The following is a 23,153-nucleotide window of genomic DNA, read 5'->3' on the forward strand; positions in this document are numbered from 1 at the left end:
TATCAAAAGGGGCTGGGTAGGCATTGGGTGGGGGAGGGGCACAAGAGGTTTTATACAGTGGCAGCTCCCACTTGAAAGGGTAGTAACTGCAGGTGAAATAAGCATTTGCAAATCAAATATGTCTCGCCTTTGGAAGCTATTGGCTTTGCCATTGGTTTTAGCAATGCTACCGGGTATACATTGCTGGTCCTATGTAATTAAAGACTTTTAATTTGTTTATATTTGTAAAGCCTCTTTGCTTGAGTACAATTTTGTATTATAATTGGAATTGACTTTAACTATCAGTCACATTTAGTTGTTCAGATAGTTCGGGATTGTGGGAGGGTTTTCGTAAAGGGACATGTTTGAGAGCTCTGGAGCGGACACAGAAAACAATGAGTCAGTGGGCTCTAATAGTGCTCAAATTGCATGCTTATCCAATCCTTGACCTCTCTCCAGTTCACACAGAGTGATAGTCACATATTTACCGTTTATAATTGCCAATTCTAATTATTTACAAAAGAATGATTATTGTTAATCATTTATATGAAGCTGCTAACAAGCACTCGCAAAGCCAGTAGATCTGGCTTGTGTTAGGAATTTGTTTGTTGTGTGATATGACTGGATGCAGTAGCAGAAAACTCACAAAGAGGCCCCTAAACGCTGGTCCGACAGCCTGCTGTATAAAGCACAGGATAGTATTTCTCATCTTTTCTGCTGTGCCCCTAATAACTTAGGCCACACCCACTTTATGGACAAAATAATAATGGTTCTGTGGGACAGAAATACACACTGCTTTAGTATTTCAATGTTTCCTTTTACAATTCTCGTTCCTAACCAGGATATCAAGACAGGTGTACTAATACATTCACAAACAAACACACTGACCACAAAGTAAAAAATTAAAGCAAATTTTTACTCATATACTTTCACATGTGAAAACAAATTACTTCAATCGCTGTCCATAACAAATATTTAAAACATAAAATGGCACGAAAACTTTGTGCTAAAGCATAATACACACTAAAAACAACAAGTAAAATGTGTTACTTCATATACTTTTTGAAATCGACAACTATATATATACAATAATCCTGTAGGTACATCAATTCAATCTTGGATCCTACAGGGTTTTGAATAGTTTATTCACGCCAAAAAGCGGATTGCGTCGACGTTTCGACCCTGGGGGGCGATGCGGTGTTTTCACGCATCAAGGGCGGGTCTTCATCAGGACTGTATATATATGTAGGACAGCCTCTTGCAGACCTAGCTCCGCATGGAGTCCTGGTCTCTTTCTGAATCGTATTGTCGGTCTGTCTTAATCAGGCCAGCTAGATGTTCAATGCACCTCTGTATTGATTTAGTCTATACAGATGGTTGTAAAGTTGCTCCTTTGTATTTCTAACTCGCGTGGATAGCGTCCTTCACCTTCCGTGTCGTGGCCTGCTCCCCCTATCCCAGTCCTGAACGAGGACCTGCACAGCCTCGTTCAGCTCATCCAGGAGACCCGAGCAACCCACCAGACGAGCACTAACAGGAGGCAGAAGGACGGCCCCCAAAGGGGCGAACTCCCAGCCACAACCACGAAACGCCACCTCCAAACCCAAGGCGCCTTTCTCGCTGAGCTGGACCGCACAGTCTCCCTTACAGAAGCACTGTGCAAGCCTCGCCTCACGTGCTTTGCAAGAACAGCCCTTCCTGCCGAGTCACCTGACCTCAGGGAAGGGTGCTGGCTGCGTGTTTGCACTCTATAAACATCAACAAGCTTTCGTAGAAGTAAAAACAAGCTGTCGCCACGTAATGGAATCATCAAGTGAAAGCGCGCCATGCGCGTTGTGCCTGCCTGCAGCCCTTTCTTCTTTTGGGACGGCCCATCCGGACTGGATCCTTTGCTTCACGGCTTGTTTAGATAACACAATTCCTTTAGAAAAGAAATTGCTTCATGACAGCCGTGAAGCAAACGATCCAGTCCGGATTGGCCGTTCCAAAAGCGAAAACAGCCGTAACAAGGAAGCTTCATTTTCAATGGGATGCCACAGTTTACTATAAACTATGACACCATCCAATTAAAATGAGGGACGAGGCTTCAAGCCCCCTTCTGAAATGTCCTCTCTCACAATGTCTCGCTGGGCGACCAGCACATGCGAGCTGCAACGCTAGGCGAGAGCTAAAAAAGGGTTTCTCTTGGACTACAATTCACAGGAGTTCAATCACCACCTTCAACCAAATGTCATGCATGCACATTTCATAAATCTATTATTATGAGAACCCATCAACTAATTATGAACACAAAACGAAGCTCAGTAACTGTATATAAAATCTTCTTACTTTTATTAAAAAACAATCAATAATATGACACACTTCAACATATGCAAATTATATCAAAATCGATTCATACATATCAAAAGTCAATATACATGAGACAAAGACAAGTTGCATATTAAAAATCATCAGATATACGTTAATTCGACTGAATCTGTAGCATTGGAGTCTATCACTCTTAGAAATTAGACTCAGACGTTCCTCGAATTTAACAAATAAAAGGGTGTTGATGTGTATTGGTAAGTGATTTTGCGCCACCCTCTTCAGGACTTTTCTAAATAACTGTCTCTCCTAAAGTTCACACAGTATCATATGTTCCTGTGTTGAAACAAAATATATATACATGTATCAACATTCTTAAAAGTATAAGTGTAGGACTTATAAAAACATTTTAAAACTTCATCATTTCATCTAAACCACAAATACAGTGACTTGACATTGGTGCTGAGATAACGAACAAACATATAAGAAGGGGACATATACAGTTATTCCTGTTCTGTACATAAAGGGGTGAAGACATCAGCCATGATCTGTTTATAATTGTTTTAGTGTAACCTATTATCTTAACTAATCAATCCATTCATTCAGCTCGACAACAATCATCATTCACTCTTCATGCTCCATAGAAATTGAATATTATCCCTCATGTCCCAATAGGGACGAAGAGTGTAGAGCCGTACGGGCCAGAACTGTCCCCATTCAAACTTATTTTTATTTCTGGGGATGAATTTCAATAAATCTACACAAGCTAATATTTAGATGTTCATAATTCATATCTGTTCAATTATATCTCAATTTATTTTTTCAAGAGTTTAAATTAATTTAAAAGCAAAAATATATTTATATTTGTGTACCTCACGATTACACTGTTTCTTGCAAAGAAAAAAGTAATTGATTGTAGCGTGGTGCCAGTATTAAAATCTTCTAATCAATATAATGCCAATGGATGGCTATGGTGATCCACCTGAGGTATAAAAAATCCTCTTGTATCGCAAGGCGTAGGTCATCAAAGATTAGGCAATCCTATGCTGGTATATGGATGAACTTTTGACAATGTGAGTAAAACCAGTATACAGTCGTCCTGTAAGGAATATACCAATCGGAGCCATAGTTATCAGATCCTGCCAACATATTCATTAATTTAGGTTAATTGTGTGAGCAAAGCTCTCATCGAAATATATAAGCTGCATACCTAATAATGTACGTTCCGTTTGTGGGAGGCAATTCAGTCCTTCATCCGCTATAACAAGGTTATTTTATCGCCCTCGGTTGAGCATGTAATTTCACGGTATGTCTTCCCCAGCCGATCCTAAGGGAACACATATGAGATTTTTGAAAGATCATATTCACCTTTCGTGGGTGATATCTCACTACAGAAAATGTGTAATTGTCTATCTATGGTCATAACCCCAGGTAGACTCCCACTGCGTCTTTCGAGCACAAAGACTGGCTAGTTAGTTACCTATATTACTTAGACTCTATCCCTCCTGATTCTTACCTTTGGATAAATGGACCCGTTGCTTAGGGGAGCATCCAATGCTGTTCCGCAATTATAAAACAACAACTGCGTACTTTACACGGTCTTAAATACTAAAAGCTCTTCACGACACGCCTGATGCATATTCAGACATCATTAACGTACGTCTGATGTTATGACCAACGTGTCATGTGGGCCAATCATTTCTCATTCCTGGTTTGTAGCTAGTTTCTATGGTTCCCAAACAAAATGAAAAAAATACTGCTATACCCATAAATGTTGTGTGCAGAGAGTTTCGTTGTGAATGTATTTTGTTTATTTAATTGTTAACATATTTAGATGATACTAATCCTGACTTTTTTATAAAAGAATATTCTGAATGAGTTAATTTGATCGGTATAAAATGTTGTTCGTAGGATCATCAATCCGGTTTATTGACTTGTGTGGTGGATGCAAAACTAAAACCTTTTTTTTTTTTCGAAGACCTCCAATTCCATTTTATTTAGAGGTTTATTGGAAAGATTAATGGTGGGAAATTTGCTCATCACCAGTATCTCTGGTTTCTGGTTTTAGAAAAAGGATTTAGTGTTGCACCCACCACACAAGTGATACCTCTGCCCGTTGATAAAAGGTGGGTAATGGATTCACATCTGCCTCAAGAAAGGCCACCCCCCCCCGCCTGCCCAAAAAAAGCAGCTCACAGCTGGAACTCCGACACCGGCCCCTCCACCATTGCCCGAGTGCCCGCCTTACCAATCCAACCTTGCTAGTAACTTGCTCAGTTGCTGCGTGGGCGGTGGCTGGGGAAGCAAGGCGGTGGGTGAGGGAAGCAAAATGAGGGAGAGTACAGGGGGCAACAGTAACAAACGAGAGGTAGCAACGTGGAACATGGGGTGCAGAATGACAGGGGTGAGGGGAAGCAACAGGAGGGCATGGGAAAGGAATACGGGGTGTGAGGTGGGGGAAGCAAGACTTGAGATTATGGGGAGGGAAACAAACTAACAAGGGGGAGAGAAAGCAAAAAGGAGCGTGAGCATCGTGGAGTGGCCATGTGCAAAGCGGACAGGCAACAGAGCTCTACACAGAACGTGGAGGGTAAAAGCGAAGCACACCAGGGAGACAGCTGGAAAACAAATACCCTCTCGTAAAGGGCTTGAACAAAAAAAAAGTAGTGCCTGAAAAATGAGCAGTGGAAGGACTCAAGTTATGTGTCCGTGCTTCAGGGGAGTGACAAGCACAAACAAGCATTTACAATGCAATGGTCTCGGCATTATTAAATGTAGAGCTATTGGCATTGCTCATGACCTTTTTTTTTTTAAAATCTTAAATAAATGGCTTTGTCATTTACATTGCCAATAGCTTAATCGTTAAATAAATGGCATTGTCATTTACAATGCCAATAGCTTAATCGCTCGCAAATGCATGACCTATTGCATTTACACCCACACAGAGCCACACACAAATCCACCCACACACACATACAGAGCCACATACACAAAGCCACCCACACACACATACAGAGCCACACACACACAAAACCACCTACACACACATAGAGCCACCTACACAGAGCCACTCGCACACAGACAGAGCCCCCCCCACACACACACACACACACAGACAGAGCCACACACACAGACAGAGCCACACACAGACAAAGCCACACACACACAGACAGAGCCACACACACACACAGACAGAGCCACACATACACACACACACAGAGCCACCCACACACACAGACAGAGCCACACACACACAGACAGAGCCACACACACAGACAGGGCCACACACCCACAGACAGAGCCACACACACACAGACAGAGCCACACATACACACACAGACAGAGCCACACACACAGACAGAGCCACACACACAGACAGAGCCACACACACAGACAGAGCCACACACACAGACAGAGCCACAGACACACAGACAGAGCCACAGACACACAGACAGAGCCACACACACACAGACAGAGCCACACACACACAGACAGAGCCACACACACACAGAGCCACACACACACAGACAGCTACACACACACAGAGCCACACACACAGAGCCACACACACACAGACAGATCCACACACAGACAAAGCCACACACACACACAGACAGAGCCACACACACATACAGACAGAGCCACACACACACACACACACACACACACAGAGCCACACACACACACAGAGCCACACACACACAGACAGAGCCACACACACACAGCCACACACAGAGCCACACACACACACACACACACAGAGCCACACACACACACACACACACACAGACAGAGCCACACACACACAAATAGAGCCACACAGACAGAGCCACACACACACAGACAGAGCCACACACACACACAGACGGAGCCACACACACACACAGAGCCACACACACACACAGAGCCACACACAAACAGAGCCACACACACACAGACAGAGCCACACACACAGACAGAGCCACACACACACACAGATAGAGCCACACAGACAGAGCCACACACACACACAGACAGAGCCACACACACAGACAGAGCCACACACACACACAGACAGAGCCACACACACACACACAGACAGAGCCACACACGTAGACAGAGCCACACACGTAGACAGAGCCACACACACAGACAAAGCCACACACTCAGGTGCTTTACGTGTTCACAGCCTCTCCCTGGGGCGGGATTAGCGCCTTCTGCTGGAAGCCCGTGCCCACAAAGTCACTGGAGGAGAAGGGCAGAAGGCGGAAGTCCCGGCCCAGGGGAGGCTGTGAAACGCTGTAGGCACGTAGGAGGAGCAGAGGCCACCGATGCAAGTGAGGGAAGCCCCGCATGAAGGAGCCTGTAGCCCGGTGAGTGAGGCGGGTGGGGCTTAGTTGTAGGGGGGGTGCATGTGCCTGGGGGGGGGAGCGTGTGCCTACAGGTGATACGGGCAAGGAAGCGGCTCACAGATGAAACGCATCGTTTGGAAGGAAATATTTATTTGCACGATATTTTCTACTGCTACTAGACACCTTCGGGCAAAAATCATGGTAAATTTTGTAGTGTGTCAAATGGTGCCATTGCAACTTTAACATTGCAGGAGGCTTTACATCGTATGCTTTTAGAACACAGGCTACAATTTACAACGCGTCGGTGCTGTAGCCTGCGTGCTGTGATGGCAGATTACATAGCCTGTGCGTGATGCGATGACAGATGTTTTAAATATTACAACGCATGTTGCGTGACAGAGCAGGGTGAGATGACAGATTACATAGCCTGCGCGATGACAGATGTTTTGCGTGCTGCGATGACCGATTACATAGCCTGCATGACACCGTGCTGCAGCCTGCGTGCTGCGATAACAGATGACAGATATTTTAAATATCACCATGCATACAAAGCATGCTGCGTGACAGATGACATATGACCTAGCCAACCACGGAAGATGTTTTAAATTTTACAACGCATGCTGCGTTCTGCGAGGACACCGTGCCGCGTGCTTTAGCCTGCGTGCTGCGATGACAGATGCTTTAAATATTACAACGCGTGCTGCGTGACAGATGGCATTTGACATAGCCAGCCGCGGAAGATGTTTTAAATATTACAACGCATCCTGCGTCCTGCGATGACACCATGCTGTCGCCTGCGTGCTGTAGACTGCGTGCTTCAATGACAGATGACAGATGCTTTAAATATTACAACGCGTGACAGATGACGTTTGACAAAGCTAGCCACGGAAGATGTTTTAATGACATATGACATAGCCTGCGATGATATTACATTAAATGATATTGCGTGCAGTGACAGATGAGTAGCATGGACATGACAGATACGTGCACGGAAAATGAATGGCATGGACATGACAGATGCGTACACTTAAGACAGATGCGAGATGATGTACGTTTGAAATAGTATTTCAGCCACGGAAGATGTTTTAAATATTACATTAGACACAGAAGATGTTTTAAATATTACATTAGACACAGAAGATGTTTTAAATATTACATTAGACATGTGTGCGCATTTCTACGCACGTTTACGCATTTGGATGGTTTTCCTGGCGGTTATGTGAAAGTTCCACTTTGTGGGGCTCATCAGATATCGGTCACATTTTAAGATTCGCATTACTGCTCCATCCTGGATGATCCGTACTTTCTGGCGAGTATTTCAGGCTCATGATCCAGAAAGCGCCCTGCCCCCACCTTTCTTTTCAGGGGGCGGGGCTCCTTTACCCTTTCCTCTTTGCACAAGGATTTCCCGTCTGCTCAAATGTCGGCACTAAGATTGATGACCCCCTCGCACAACCCTGGAGGCAGATGCGGCCGGGCAGGGTGGAACCAGGGGGAGCGGGCCCAGGAGCAGGGAGAATAAACAGGGGGAGGGAGGACTGTGCAACGGAGAAAGGAGATCGCGTGGAGAGGGAGAGATACGCGAGGGGGAAGAGGAGAGAAACTATGTGGGAAGGAAGGGCATGGGCGAGGGGAAAGGCAGAAGAGACTAGGATGTGGCACAACGGCCAGAGCTCGCAACTTTGGAGCTGGGGAACCAGCTCGGCGTCTGCACAACATATGTGATTCTGGACAAATCACTTAATCTCCAAGTGTCTACCAAAAAACAAGAGAGGAGCGCTCCACACGACCACGTTTCCACGAGGCTTGGCAGAAATGCCTGGGAGAAACACACGGTCATTTTCGGATTCGGGGCGTGTTTTTAGGTTTGAGTGACGGATGACGTCACAGGTAGAAAGAAGCTAAAAAACACGCCCCCGAGTCCGAAAAAGAGGGGGCTTAAAGGGAGTGACGCCCCTCTCCACCAATGGCTGGCCAGCATTTACTAGGTCAGCCAATGGAGAAGAGGGGCGGGTTCAAGCCCCCTTAGTAAAAAACATTAATTCTTCGGATGTCTGCCCCCACTGCTTACAGCAGTGCGACGGAGTCCTCGACCTAAAAAAGGAAAGCCTATGAAGTTTGTTGAAGCAAGCAAATGAGATTGACAATAAAGCCAACAAATGATAACCCCTGTGTAGGCTAACAACACATCTTGCAACCAACAGTGCATGTGCTGCCTAGTAGGTGCGGTCTATAAAGCACTGCTGCAAAGTGAGCAAGTGTGATGGGCTGTCTACAGGTGGTGAAGAAGAGGTAGCCCTTCTCTACACCCCTGTTTTGATGGATGGTCTGCATAATTTTAAAGTATCACTTCATTTTTTAGGTAACTAAGTTGCAAATACATCACAGGAGGTTTTTTTCATACTTAGTGTAAAGCGTAATGATTAGACCGTATTCATTTTATTTTTTCTGCAGAGTATGTGAGCTTCTGCAAGGAGGAGCTGTGATGAACAAATGTTACCAACCCCACGAAGCCCATGTCCCATACCTCCTGCAACTCTTTATCGACTACAACCTGTACGGCATGAATCTACTCAACCTGGCAGCAGTGAAGTTCAGGAAGACGCGGCGAAAAGGTTAGTGATGCATTCTGTGGTTATTCGTGGGGCGTTTGGAAAACGTCTGAATTAAAGCCGCACTTTATGAAAAAAACGTCTGGCTAAATTTTAAAACAGATTTTTCGGAGGAAAATAGAGATGAAATGCCTTTTACCTGACCCCAGGATAAATATCAGCAAGAAGCTCAGAACTAATGCGAGTGCAGTGTTGAAAACATCATGCACACGGCGCTGTTCAGTTTCAGATAAGGTCGCTCAGACATGGGAAGCACGGCATAAGAAACAGTTTAATAAAAAACTGCGAGAGAAATGTACCTTCCAGTCGTCCGCATAACTCTCTGCTGCCCCAGAGGTGTAGTTCAAGGTAAGCACTAGTAAGGTGCTACGTCTTTGTTCTATTCAAAAGTATGTGACCAGCATGTGGAACCATAACTGTAAGATGGAGAGGAGTTGGCCCAACGGCTAGGGCGGTTGACCTCGAATCTGGGGAACTGGGTTCGAGTCTCGGCAATGACACTGAACGTCCTGTGATTCTGGACAAATCACTTAATCTCCCTGTGCCTAACAAAAATGAATGTGTCCTCATGTAATGCAACTGGTGCTATGTAAAGCGCTCTGATACCCGATTCCAGTTCGCGCTTTATAAAACTCTGTTAAAAAACAAAAAAATATTAAGTAACACAAACGTGCTGTAAAGTCAAGATGCATCTTAAACAGGGTGGACGGACAGGCCGTATATAGGCCTTAAAATCCGTCCCGCTTTATCCTGGCGTTTGAAGTGGGTGGAGCTTGAAGCTTTACAGCTGGTGCACTCGCCGCACTCTGGAAACTCTGAGCTCTGTGGACAGATTAATTTTCACGAGGTCTGTAGAGTAAAAGGTGTTTATTTCCGCTGCGTGTGTGGCCTGAGCGGTAGGTTTGTATGTGCAGTAGATATTTCTTTATGGTGTGCCAGAACATGTTGGTATTCTCACAGCAATATAAGCCGTCGTCAGGGAATCTTGGTTAATCCTGTTCTTTGGCAGAATTCGCAAGCCTTTCTTTCACTTATCATCCTGTCCGGTCATTAATACAAGAACAGGCATTTTAGTTGGAATTATTGTGTGCTTTCTGTGTAACTTTCTTGATAGACCTGGGTAAATATTTCATGTATCATCCTGCCCTGGTCATTAATGCAAGAACAGGAATTTTAGTTTGATTCATTGGGTGCTTTCTGTGTAACTTTCTTCCTAGACCTGGGTAAAAAGAGATCATGATTTCTGTCAGTCAGTCGGTATTGATCGAGTAAAATAGAGGATTTGCGAAGAAATCTTTTTAGCTGCAAAAGCCTGATGCATTAGCCACGTTTTTTAGGCATAGGTGGTATATTTTCTTACTTGTGAAATTTGAAAGATCTTTGTTTTTGCTCTGTGGTAAAAAAACGGATCTCTATACAAAGGAAAAGAAAGAACTAGCATGGTTGCACTGCAAGGCCGTAATAGTGGGATTGCAGCAAAATCCAAACCTCCGTTACCCCACAACATGAGAGCGAATAAAGTAGGAAACATTTGCTCAAGTTTTTTTCTGATCGGGATGAGGTCATAGAAAAAATGTCACCCTTGTCAGAACCCTGTTATAGTTACACTCCAGTTGCTACCAAAGCCAACTGCAAAACGACTAAATAACGTTTAGTAGGATTTTATTTTTCATTTTCCACTTAGGTGGATTTCTCTATATTATTTTATTCCTCCGTTATCATAAGGCCACAGAATTGTCAGTTTGTGCTATTACTTAATACATTGTGTCACTCTTTTGCTGCTCTTTCAGAAATGACTGTTGACTTTCTGCCGTAAAACAGATTTTTTCACTGATAAAAACAAAGATTGAAGTAATGTTATAGTTGGGTATGATTAGTATATCTTACTATGCATTTAAAAAAACACCGTAGAAATTCACAGAAAAATACAACGGTTAAAGGGATGTTCTAGTTGGCTGAAAATGTCAGTTAAAACATGCCATTTTAAACGTACAAAACCACTGAAATCCACCCTCTATAGTTATCTCAAATTACTATAACTCGTGCCCTAAGGTAACTAAATAACTCGTGCCCTACCTTGCCCAGTTTTCTTATCAATAGTTTCATTGCAAATGTTGCAGTGATATTATCAAAGATGTCATAGAACATGTCATGAGTGATGTAATATGTGGGGATGTTGGCTGTGCTTGGTGAGGGTGCGAGTTAGTTACTAGAATGCTCCAGTGATTACCAGCGGCACGCCACTGCTACTCCCAAAATTGGGGGCTGCAGGAGGAGGCCCAGGATCCCCCCAGCCCTGCCAGCTCCCCTTCTTGCACCCATCGCTGGTGAAGTGGGAGCCGGCATTGCTTCTACCCCGCAGGAGCAGTTCCTTTGTTCCCGCAGGGTGGTAGCAATTCACAGTATTTCCCTGTCCATGAGCGCAGACAGGAACATTTTCTGTTCTCGCACTACGCGGGGAGCTGCTTTTTGCTCCCGGACGGTGGAAGAACAATGCACTTTCCCTGAGTGTCCCAAGGGGATTGGGGACCTCTGGACACTTTAGGTAAATTTGAGAACTACCCAGAGTTCTCTGCATATATATTTAACAGATTTCCTAGAACTCTGGAGCGAGTCCATAGTCTTAAGATGGCTGCTGCCACATTTTTGTTGATGTGGTGGTGGCAGCGAATCAGATCTCGGCATGACATCTGCTGTCTCTGCAGATACTCTGTGTCGTGAAATATACAACTATTTGTAAAGTAATTGCACAAAAACCACAGAACTATTTAAACCAAATCACAGAAGCATTCTTTCTGGACCAAGCTCTATCTTACTGCCACATTTTATGTAAATTCTTTCAGTGGTTTGTGATGGAGCTGTGTCTAAAGTGTATATGGAAAAATGGATTGGGAAAACCTGTTTTGGGTCTCTCCCCCTTTTCTCGGCTCAGCTTGATGTATCATCCCGAAACCTTCCAGGAAGGAGCTGAGATGGGGAAAAAAAGGTAGTTTTAGAAAGTTTTGTCAAGGAAATATTGACTCTCAACCGATGCAACCACATTTGTTCGTGGTTGAGCTTGTCCTCTACTTAGTTGGACACCAGGAAAAATATGATTTGGCAGGAACGGATAATCCAATAGGTTGTGTTTGTGTAGCACCACTGGATTGGTGAACAGTCATATCTGCAAGCATTTAAAGACCCATGACTTAGGAACCCAAAATCAGTTCAATATTTGCTTAAAAGATTTTAAAATGAGGTAATAAATTGTATATTTGTATGAAGGAAGAGTTTTTGTTCTATATTCTTCCATATTTTTTCCTAAAAACAAACGTGTTGCTCCAACATAGAACTTGCAGTGAATTCTGGAATTATGAAAAATTTTAGGATTTCATTCCAAACATTAAAAATGTCTTGGTTGCCTCAAATTTTACTGTAATTCAGATTGTTGGGCTTGGCTTGGATGAGGAGAAAGATGGTGGTGCGAGCATGCAGCTCTGCTCCACGGGAATGAATCCACCTGCAAATCTATACCTCAACGCCAGAAATTGAGACCAGAATGATAGAAATGACATTGCAGTGTAGATTCCATCATCTTGGCTCCAATCTCCACTCGAAGCCCTGATGTTGGCCTCAACTGCAAACCACCATTACTCTACGCTTCTACCAACTGTCAGCGGAATCCTATCGATGTGAGCACCCAGCAAGCTGCTCGCACCGCGAAATTTCTGGATTCAGTCTCATTACAACACCAAGTAAGAAACCCTCGCCCTTTGTAGTGCAGCACCTGTACAACAGACACTCGCCAAATAATATCAGAGCGTTAGTGGAGCTTTACCATTGGGGATTAAGGACTCTGAATTAGCGGTGCCTTAAGTATGCTCAAACTAGGGGAATTATCTGCACATTCTGCGGTCACCCAATCCAGTATTGCTTATCATACACCCACGTAATGGGCTTGATATCTGCTTGCTAAGCTGTCCAGTCTAATAGCTACTGAAAAGTGGGTGACTGCTAGGTTAACACCTACAACAGCAATCAAAATGGTGGGCCCGCTCATCCCTCGCTGTACACTCTACGCATTACAAAAACTTCGTCTATTAACTGCCTAGCTCTTCCCCTCACGAGTGCTCAACAGTTCTTTGGTAATTAATGCAAACTGCAGAGCATTTCAGGCTGAATAATTGCTGAATTCTGCTTCGGCTAATAATTGCTAAAACGGGGTGACTACTAATTTAAGACTTATAGCAGCAATCAAAATGGAGACCCCCACCCATCTCATGCTGTACCCTCTGAGGCTCTGTAGCGCGAAAACTGTCAATGCATTATAAAAAATGTAGTTAAATAACTGTCTAGCGCTTCCTCCAAACTACCACTCTACAGTTCTTTGGCAATTCTCGACTGATTTGCAACCTTACCAAAATGGTGACCTCCCCCACCCGTATATCGCTGTATACTCAAAAGCACAACCTCTTCCTATGCATCATAAATCTTAAGTCAAATAGCTGCCTAGCACATCCTGTCACCTGTGCTTAGCAGTTCCTCAACAATCACTCCAAACTTCTTGTGTAAGACAGAGCTTGTACTTATCGACCCACGGCCAGAAGTGTGGTCCCTGGGTTCATATGATCATAGCTTCATGGCTGTTCAGGTGGTGTCCTAAATTGTTAATATACCTGACCTCTGCATCCACAGTCTGGCGCGACAGCCTGCCTCTGCTTAACACGGTCCTCTAATATAGAGCACACAAAAGAGACCCCATAAAACAGAAAGACCCTACCAGCACATTACACAGTCTGGACCATCCACAAGAGCGAAAATCATCAATAGAAAGGCACTTGCTGAACCTACCCTCATACCTACTTTGCTGGTTTTTGTGACACAGGCACCACAAGATTAACCTCAATGGAGTTACTGAGGTACTCGTAAGCTTCTCTCAGGTCTTTCTAATTCTTCACTTCAACGTTTACATTCAAAGAAACATCAATCATAGCAAAGCCTGGGCTGACAAAGACCTAACTCAAGACATAAAAGCAGCTTTGGGACACAACACACCAGAACCCCAGACTATAACAGATTGCTGAAACTACTACTAACTACTTTCAAGCTAAATGGCAGAAAAGGAATCTAAAACGAGTAAAAAAAAGAGTAAATGCAGACTTGCCAAATCCAGACTCACCAGTCAAAACAAGAACATTAACTCCACAATGGAGAGGCTATTTTAAAACAAGCATTTGCAATGCAATGGTCTCGGCATCATTAAAGGTAGAGCAATTGGCATTGCTCATGACATTTCTTTTTTTTCTTTAAATCATAAATAAATGGCATTGTCATTTACATTGCCAATACACAGCACTCTGCACTAAACAGCACACACCACTCTGCACCTGCACTCACTGCTCTGCACACTCACACTCTGCACACTCACTACTCTGCACACTCACTACTCTGCACTCTCACTACTCTGCACTCTGCAGTCACTACTCTGCACTCTGCACTCACTACTCTGCACTCACTACTCTGCACTCACTACTCTGCACTCACTACTCTGCACTCACTACTCTGCACTCACTACTCTGCACTCTCTACTCTGCACTCACTACTCTGCACTCACTACTCTGCACTCTGCACTCACTACTCTGCACTCACTACTCACTACTCTGCACTCACTACTCTGCACTCACTACTCTGCACTCACTACTCTGCACTCACTACTCTGCACTCACTACTCTGCACTCACTACTCTGCACTCACTACTCTGCACTCACTACTCTGCACTCACTACTCTGCACTCACTACTCTGCACTCACTACTCTGCACTCACTACTCTGCACTCACTACTCTGCACTCTGCACTCACTACTCTGCACTCTGCACTCACTACTCTGCACTCTCTACTCTGCACTCTCTACTCTGCACTCTCTACTCTGCACTCTCTACTCTGCACTCTCTACTCTGCACTCACTACTCTGCACTCACTACTCTGCACTCTGCACTCACTACTCTGCACTCACTACTCTGCACTCACTACTCACTACTCTGCACTCACTACTCACTACTCTGCACTCACGACTCTGCACTCACGACTCTGCACTCACGACTCTGCACTCACGACTCTGCACTCACTACTCTGCACTCTGCACTCACTACTCTGCACTCTGCACTCACTACTCTGCATTCACTACTCTGCACTCACTACTCTGCACTCACTACTCTGCACTCACTACTCTGCACTCACTACTCTGCACTCACTACTCTGCACTCACTACTCTGCACTCACTACTCTGCACTCACTACTCTGCACTCTCTACTCTGCACTCACTACTCTGCACTCACTACTCTGCACTCTGCACTCACTACTCTGCACTCACTACTCACTACTCTGCACTCACTACTCTGCACTCACTACTCTGCACTCACTACTCTGCACTCACTACTCTGCACTCACTACTCTGCACTCACTACTCTGCACTCACTACTCTGCACTCACTACTCTGCACTCACTACTCTGCACTCACTACTCTGCACTCACTACTCTGCACTCTGCACTCACTACTCTGCAGTCACTACTCTGCACTCTGCACTCACTACTCTGCACTCTCTACTCTGCACTCTCTACTCTGCACTCTCTACTCTGCACTCTCTACTCTGCACTCTCTACTCTGCACTCACTACTCTGCACTCACTACTCTGCACTCTGCACTCACTACTCTGCACTCACTACTCTGCACTCACTACTCACTACTCTGCACTCACTACTCACTACTCTGCACTCACGACTCTGCACTCACGACTCTGCACTCACGACTCTGCACTCACGACTCTGCACTCACTACTCTGCACTCTGCACTCACTACTCTGCACTCTGCACTCACTACTCTGCATTCACTACTCTGCACTCACTACTCTGCACTCACTACTCTGCACTCACTACTCTGCACTCACTACTCTGCACTCACTACTCTGCACTCACTACTCTGCACTCACTACTCTGCATTCACTACTCTGCACTCACTACTCTGCACTCACTACTCTGCACTCACTACTCTGCACTCACTACTCTGCACTCTCTACTCTGCACTCACTACTCTGCACTCACTACTCTGCACTCACTACTCTGCACTCACTACTCTGCACTCTGCACTCACTACTCTGCACTCACTACTCACTACTCTGCACTCACTACTCTGCACTCACTACTCTGCACTCACTACTCTGCACTCACTACTCTGCACTCACTACTCTGCACTCACTACTCTGCACTCACTACTCTGCACTCACTACTCTGCACTCACTACTCTGCACTCTGCACTCACTACTCTGCACTCACTACTCTGCACTCACTACTCTGCACTCACTACTCTGCACTCACTACTCTGCACTCACTACTCTGCACTCACTACTCTGCACTCACTACTCTGCACTCACTACTCTGCACTCACTACTCTGCACTCACTACTCTGCACTCACTACTCTGCACTCTGCACTCACTACTCTGCACTCTGCACTCACTACTCTGCACTCTGCACTCACTACTCTGCACTCACTACTCTGCACTCACTACTCTGCACTCACTACTCTGCACTCACTACTCTGCACTCACTACTCTGCACTCACTACTCTGCACTCACTACTCTGCATTCACTACTCTGCACTCACTACTCTGCACTCACTACTCTGCACTCACTACTCTGCACTCACTACTCTGCACTCACTACTCTGCACTCACTACTCTGCACTCACTACTCTGCACTCACTACTCTGCACTCACTACTCTGCATTCACTACTCTGCATTCACTACTCTGCACTCACTACTCTGCACTCACTACTCTGCACTCACTACTCTGCACTCACTACTCTGCACTCACTACTCTGCACTCACTACTCTGCACTCTCTACTCTGCACTCTACTCTGCACTCTCTACTCTGCACTCTCTACTCTGCACTCTGCACTCACTACTCTGCACTCACTACTCTGCACTCACTACTCTGCACTCACTACTCTGCACTCACTACTCTGCACTCACTACTCTGCACTCACTACTCTGCACTCACTACTCTGCACTCACTACTCTGCACTCACTACTCTGCACTCTGCACTCACTACTCTGCACTCACTACTCTGCACTCACTACTCTGCACTCACTACTCACTACTCTGCACTCACTACTCTGCACTCACGACTCTGCACTCACGACTCTGCACTCACGACTCTGCACTCACTACTCTGCACTCTGCACTCACTACTCTGCACTCTGCACTCACTACTCTGCACTCACTACTCTGCACTCACTACTCTGCACTCACTACTCTGCACTCACTACTCTGCACTCACTACTCTGCACTCTGCACTCACTACTCTGCATTCACTACTCTGCACTCACTACTCTGCACTCACTACTCTGCACTCACTACTCTGCACTCACTACTCACACTCACTACTCTGCACTCTGCACTCACTACTCACACTCACTACTCTGCACTCACTACTCTGCACTCACTACTCACTACTCTGCACTCACTACTCACTACTCTGCACTCACTACTCACTACTCTGCACTCACTACTCACTACTCTGCACTCACTACTCACTACTCTGCACTCACTACTCACTACTCTGCACTCACTACTCACTACTCTGCACTCACTACTCTGCACTCTGCACTCACTACTCTGCACTCTGCACTCACTACTCTGCACTCTGCACTCACCACTCTGCACTCACTACTCTGCACTCACTACTCTGCACTCACTACTCTGCACTCACTACTCTGCACTCACTACTCTGCACTCACTACTCTGCACTCACTACTCTGCACTCACTACTCTGCACTCACTACTCTGCACTCACTACTCTGCACTCACTACTCTGCACTCACTACTCTGCACTCACTACTCTGCACTCACTACTCTGCACTCACTACTCTGCACTCACTACTCTGCACTCACTACTCTGCACTCACTACTCTGCACTCACTACTCTGCACTCACTACTCTGCACTCACTACTCTGCACTCACTACTCTGCACTCTCTACTCTGCACTCTCTACTCTGCACTCTCTACTCTGCACTCTCTACTCTGCACTCTGCACTCACTACTCTGCACTCACTACTCTGCACTCACTACTCTGCACTCACTACTCTGCACTCACTACTCTGCACTCACTACTCTGCACTCACTACTCTGCACTCACTACTCTGCACTCACTACTCTGCACTCACTACTCTGCACTCACTACTCTGCACTCTGCACTCACTACTCTGCACTCACTACTCTGCACTCACTACTCTGCACTCACTACTCACTACTCTGCACTCACTACTCTGCACTCACGACTCTGCACTCACGACTCTGCACTCACTACTCTGCACTCTGCACTCACTACTCTGCACTCTGCACTCACTACTCTGCACTCTGCACTCACTACTCTGCACTCACTACTCTGCACTCACTACTCTGCACTCACTACTCTGCACTCACTACTCTGCACTCACTACTCTGCACTCTGCACTCACTACTCTGCATTCACTACTCTGCACTCACTACTCTGCACTCACTACTCTGCACTCACTACTCTGCACTCACTACTCTGCACTCACTACTCTGCACTCACTACTCTGCACTCACTACTCTGCACTCACTACTCTGCACTCTGCACTCACTACTCTGCACTCACTACTCTGCACTCACTACTCACTACTCTGCACTCACTACTCTGCACTCACGACTCTGCACTCACGACTCTGCACTCACGACTCTGCACTCACTACTCTGCACTCTGCACTCACTACTCTGCACTCTGCACTCACTACTCTGCACTCACTACTCTGCACTCACTACTCTGCACTCACTACTCTGCACTCACTACTCTGCACTCTGCACTCACTACTCTGCATTCACTACTCTGCACTCACTACTCTGCACTCACTACTCTGCACTCACTACTCTGCACTCACTACTCACACTCACTACTCTGCACTCTGCACTCACTACTCACACTCACTACTCTGCACTCACTACTCTGCACTCACTACTCACTACTCTGCACTCACTACTCACTACTCTGCACTCACTACTCACTACTCTGCACTCACTACTCACTACTCTGCACTCACTACTCACTACTCTGCACTCACTACTCACTACTCTGCACTCACTACTCACTACTCTGCACTCACTACTCTGCACTCTGCACTCACTACTCTGCACTCTGCACTCACTACTCTGCACTCTGCACTCACCACTCTGCACTCACTACTCTGCACTCACTACTCTGCATTCACTACTCTGCACTCACTACTCTGCACTCACTACTCTGCACTCACTACTCTGCACTCACTACTCTGCACTCACTACTCTGCACTCACTACTCTGCACTCACTACTCTGCACTCACTACTCTGCACTCACTACTCTGCACTCACTACTCTGCACTCACTACTCTGCACTCACTACTCTGCACTCACTACTCTGCACTCACTACTCTGCACTCACTACTCTGCACTCACTACTCTGCACTCACTACTCTGCACTCTCTACTCTGCACTCTCTACTCTGCACTCTCTACTCTGCACTCTGCACTCACTACTCTGCACTCACTACTCACTACTCTGCACTCACTACTCACTACTCTGCACTCACTACTCACTACTCTGCACTCACTACTCACTACTCTGCACTCACTACTCACTACTCTGCACTCACTACTCACTACTCTGCACTCACTACTCTGCACTCTGCACTCACTACTCTGCACTCTGCACTCACCACTCTGCACTCACTACTCTGCACTCACTACTCTGCACTCACTACTCTGCACTCACTACTCTGCACTCACTACTCTGCACTCACTACTCTGCACTCACTACTCTGCACTCACTACTCACTACTCTGCACTCACTACTCTGCACTCACCACTCTGCACTCACTACTCACTCACTACTCTGCACTCACTACTCTGCACTCACTACTCTGCACTCACTACTCTGCACTCTGCACTCACTACTCTGCACTCACTACTCTGCACTCTGCACTCACTACTCTGCACTCACTACTCTGCACTCACTACTCTGCACTCACTACTCTGCACTCACTACTCTGCACTCACTACTCTGCACTCACTACTCTGCACTCACTACTCTGCACTCACTACTCTGCACTCACTACTCTGCACTCACTACTCTGCACTCTGCACTCACTACTCACTCACTACTCTGCACTCACTACTCTGCACTCACTACTCTGCACTCACTACTCTGCACTCACTACTCTGCACTCACTACTCTGCACTCTGCACTCACTACTCTGCACTCACTACTCTGCACTCACTACTCTGCACTCACTACTCTGCACTCACTACTCTGCACTCACTACTCTGCACTCACTACTCTGCACTCACTACTCTGCACTCACTACTCTGCACTCTGCACTCACTACTCTGCACTCACTACTCTGCACTCACCACTCTGCACTCACCACTCTGCACTCACTACTCTGCACTCACTACTCTGCACTCACTACTCTGCACTCTGCACTCACTACTCTGCACTCACTACTCTGCACTCACTACTCTGCACTCACTACTCTGCACTCACTACTCTGCACTCACTACTCTGCACTCACTACTCTGCACTCACTACTCTGCACTCACTACTCTGCACTCACTACTCTGCACTCACTACTCTGCACTCACTACTCTGCACTCACTACTCTGCACTCACTACTCTGCACTCTGCACTCACTACTCTGCACTCACTACTCTGCACTCACTACTCTGCACTCACTACTCTGCACTCACTACTCTGCACTCACTACTCTGCACTCACTACTCTGCACTCACTACTCTGCACTCACTACTCTGCACTCTGCACTCACTACTCTGCACTCACTACTCTGCACTCACTACTCTGCACTCACTACTCTGCACTCACTACTCTGCACTCACTACTCTGCACTCACTACTCTGCACTCACTACTCTGCACTCACTACTCTGCACTCACTACTCTGCACTCTGCACTCACTACTCTGCACTCACTACTCTGCACTCACCACTCTGCACTCACCACTCTGCACTCACTACTCTGCACTCACTACTCTGCACTCACTACTCTGCACTCTGCACTCACTACTCTGCACTCACTACTCTGCACTCACTACTCTGCACTCACTACTCTGCACTCACTACTCTGCACTCACTACTCTGCACTCACTACTCTGCACTCACTACTCTGCACTCACTACTCTGCACTCACTACTCTGCACTCACTACTCTGCACTCTGCACTCTGCACTCTGCACTCACTACTCTGCACTCACTACTCTGCACTCACTACTCTGCACTCACTACTCTGCACTCACTACTCTGCACTCACTACTCTGCACTCACTACTCTGCACTCACTACTCTGCACTCACTACTCTGCACTCTGCACTCACTACTCTGCACTCACTACTCTGCACTCTGCACTCACTACTCTGCACTCACTACTCTGCACTCACTACTCTGCACTCACTACTCTGCACTCACTACTCACTACTCTGCACTCACTACTCTGCACTCACTACTCTGCACTCACTACTCTGCACTCACTACTCTGCACTCTGCACTCACTACTCTGCACTCTGCACTCACTACTCTGCACTCACTACTCTGCACTCACTACTCTGCACTCACTACTCTGCACTCACTACTCTGCACTCACTACTCTGCACTCACTACTCTGCACTCACTACTCTGCACTCACTACTCTGCACTCACTACTCTGCACTCACTACTCTGCACTCACTACTCTGCACTCACTACTCTGCACTCACTACTCTGCACTCTGCACTCACTACTCTGCACTCACTACTCTGCACTCTGCACTCACTACTCTGCACTCACTACTCTGCACTCACTACTCTGCACTCACTACTCTGCACTCACTACTCTGCACTCACTACTCTGCACTCACTACTCTGCACTCACTACTCTGCACTTACTACTCTGCACTCTGCACTCACTACTCTGCACTCACTACTCTGCACTCACTACTCACTACTCTGCACTCACTACTCACTACTCTGCACTCACTACTCTGCACTCACTACTCTGCACTCACTACTCTGCACTCTGCACTCACTACTCTGCACTCTGCACTCACTACTCTGCACTCACTACTCTGCACTCACTACTCTGCACTCACTACTCTGCACTCACTACTCTGCACTCACTACTCTGCACTCACTACTCTGCACTCACTACTCTGCACTCTGCACTCACTACTCTGCACTCACTACTCTGCACTCACTACTCTGCACTCACTACTCACACTCACTACTCTGCACTCTGCACTCTGCACTCACTACTCACATTCACTACTCTGCACTCACTACTCACTACTCTGCACTCACTACTCACTACTCTGCACTCACTACTCACTACTCTGCACTCACTACTCACTACTCTGCACTCACTACTCACTACTCTGCACTCACTACTCTGCACTCTGCACTCACTACTCTGCACTCACTACTCTGCACTCACTACTCTGCACTCACTACTCTGCACTCTGCACTCACTACTCTGCACTCACTACTCTGCACTCTGCACTCACTACTCTGCACTCACTACTCTGCACTCACTACTCTGCACTCACTACTCTGCACTCACTACTCTGCACTCACTACTCACTACTCTGCACTCACTACTCTGCACTCTGCACTCACTACTCTGCACTCTGCACTCACTACTCTGCACGCTGCACTCACTACTCTGCATTCACTACTCTGCATTCACTACTCTGCACTCACTACTCTGCACTCACTACTCTGCACTCACTACTCTGCACTCACTACTCTGCACTCACTACTCTGCACTCTGCACTCACTACTCTGCACTCACTACTCTGCACTCTGCACTCACTACTCACTCACTACTCTGCACTCACTACTCTGCACTCACTACTCTG

The 23,153-nt window shown here is 46.3% G+C and overlaps 1 protein-coding gene across 2 annotated transcripts in view; it reads left to right on the forward strand.

Moving 5' to 3' along the window:
* REV3L (REV3 like, DNA directed polymerase zeta catalytic subunit) overlaps positions 1 to 23,153 on the forward strand; it is a 1,049,196-nt gene that overhangs the window by 311,465 nt on the left and 714,578 nt on the right. For both annotated transcript variants that reach the window (XM_086927335.1, XM_086927334.1), the window contains exon 4: positions 9,069 to 9,229. In XM_086927335.1, coding sequence (XP_086783461.1) covers positions 9,069 to 9,229 — 161 coding nt within the window. The remainder of the gene's footprint in view (positions 1 to 9,068; positions 9,230 to 23,153) is intronic.

This window comes from Lissotriton vulgaris, chromosome 6 (genome assembly GCF_964263255.1).
Source record: "Lissotriton vulgaris chromosome 6, aLisVul1.2, whole genome shotgun sequence".
In the NCBI taxonomy this organism is placed as follows: Eukaryota; Metazoa; Chordata; class Amphibia; order Caudata; family Salamandridae; genus Lissotriton; species Lissotriton vulgaris.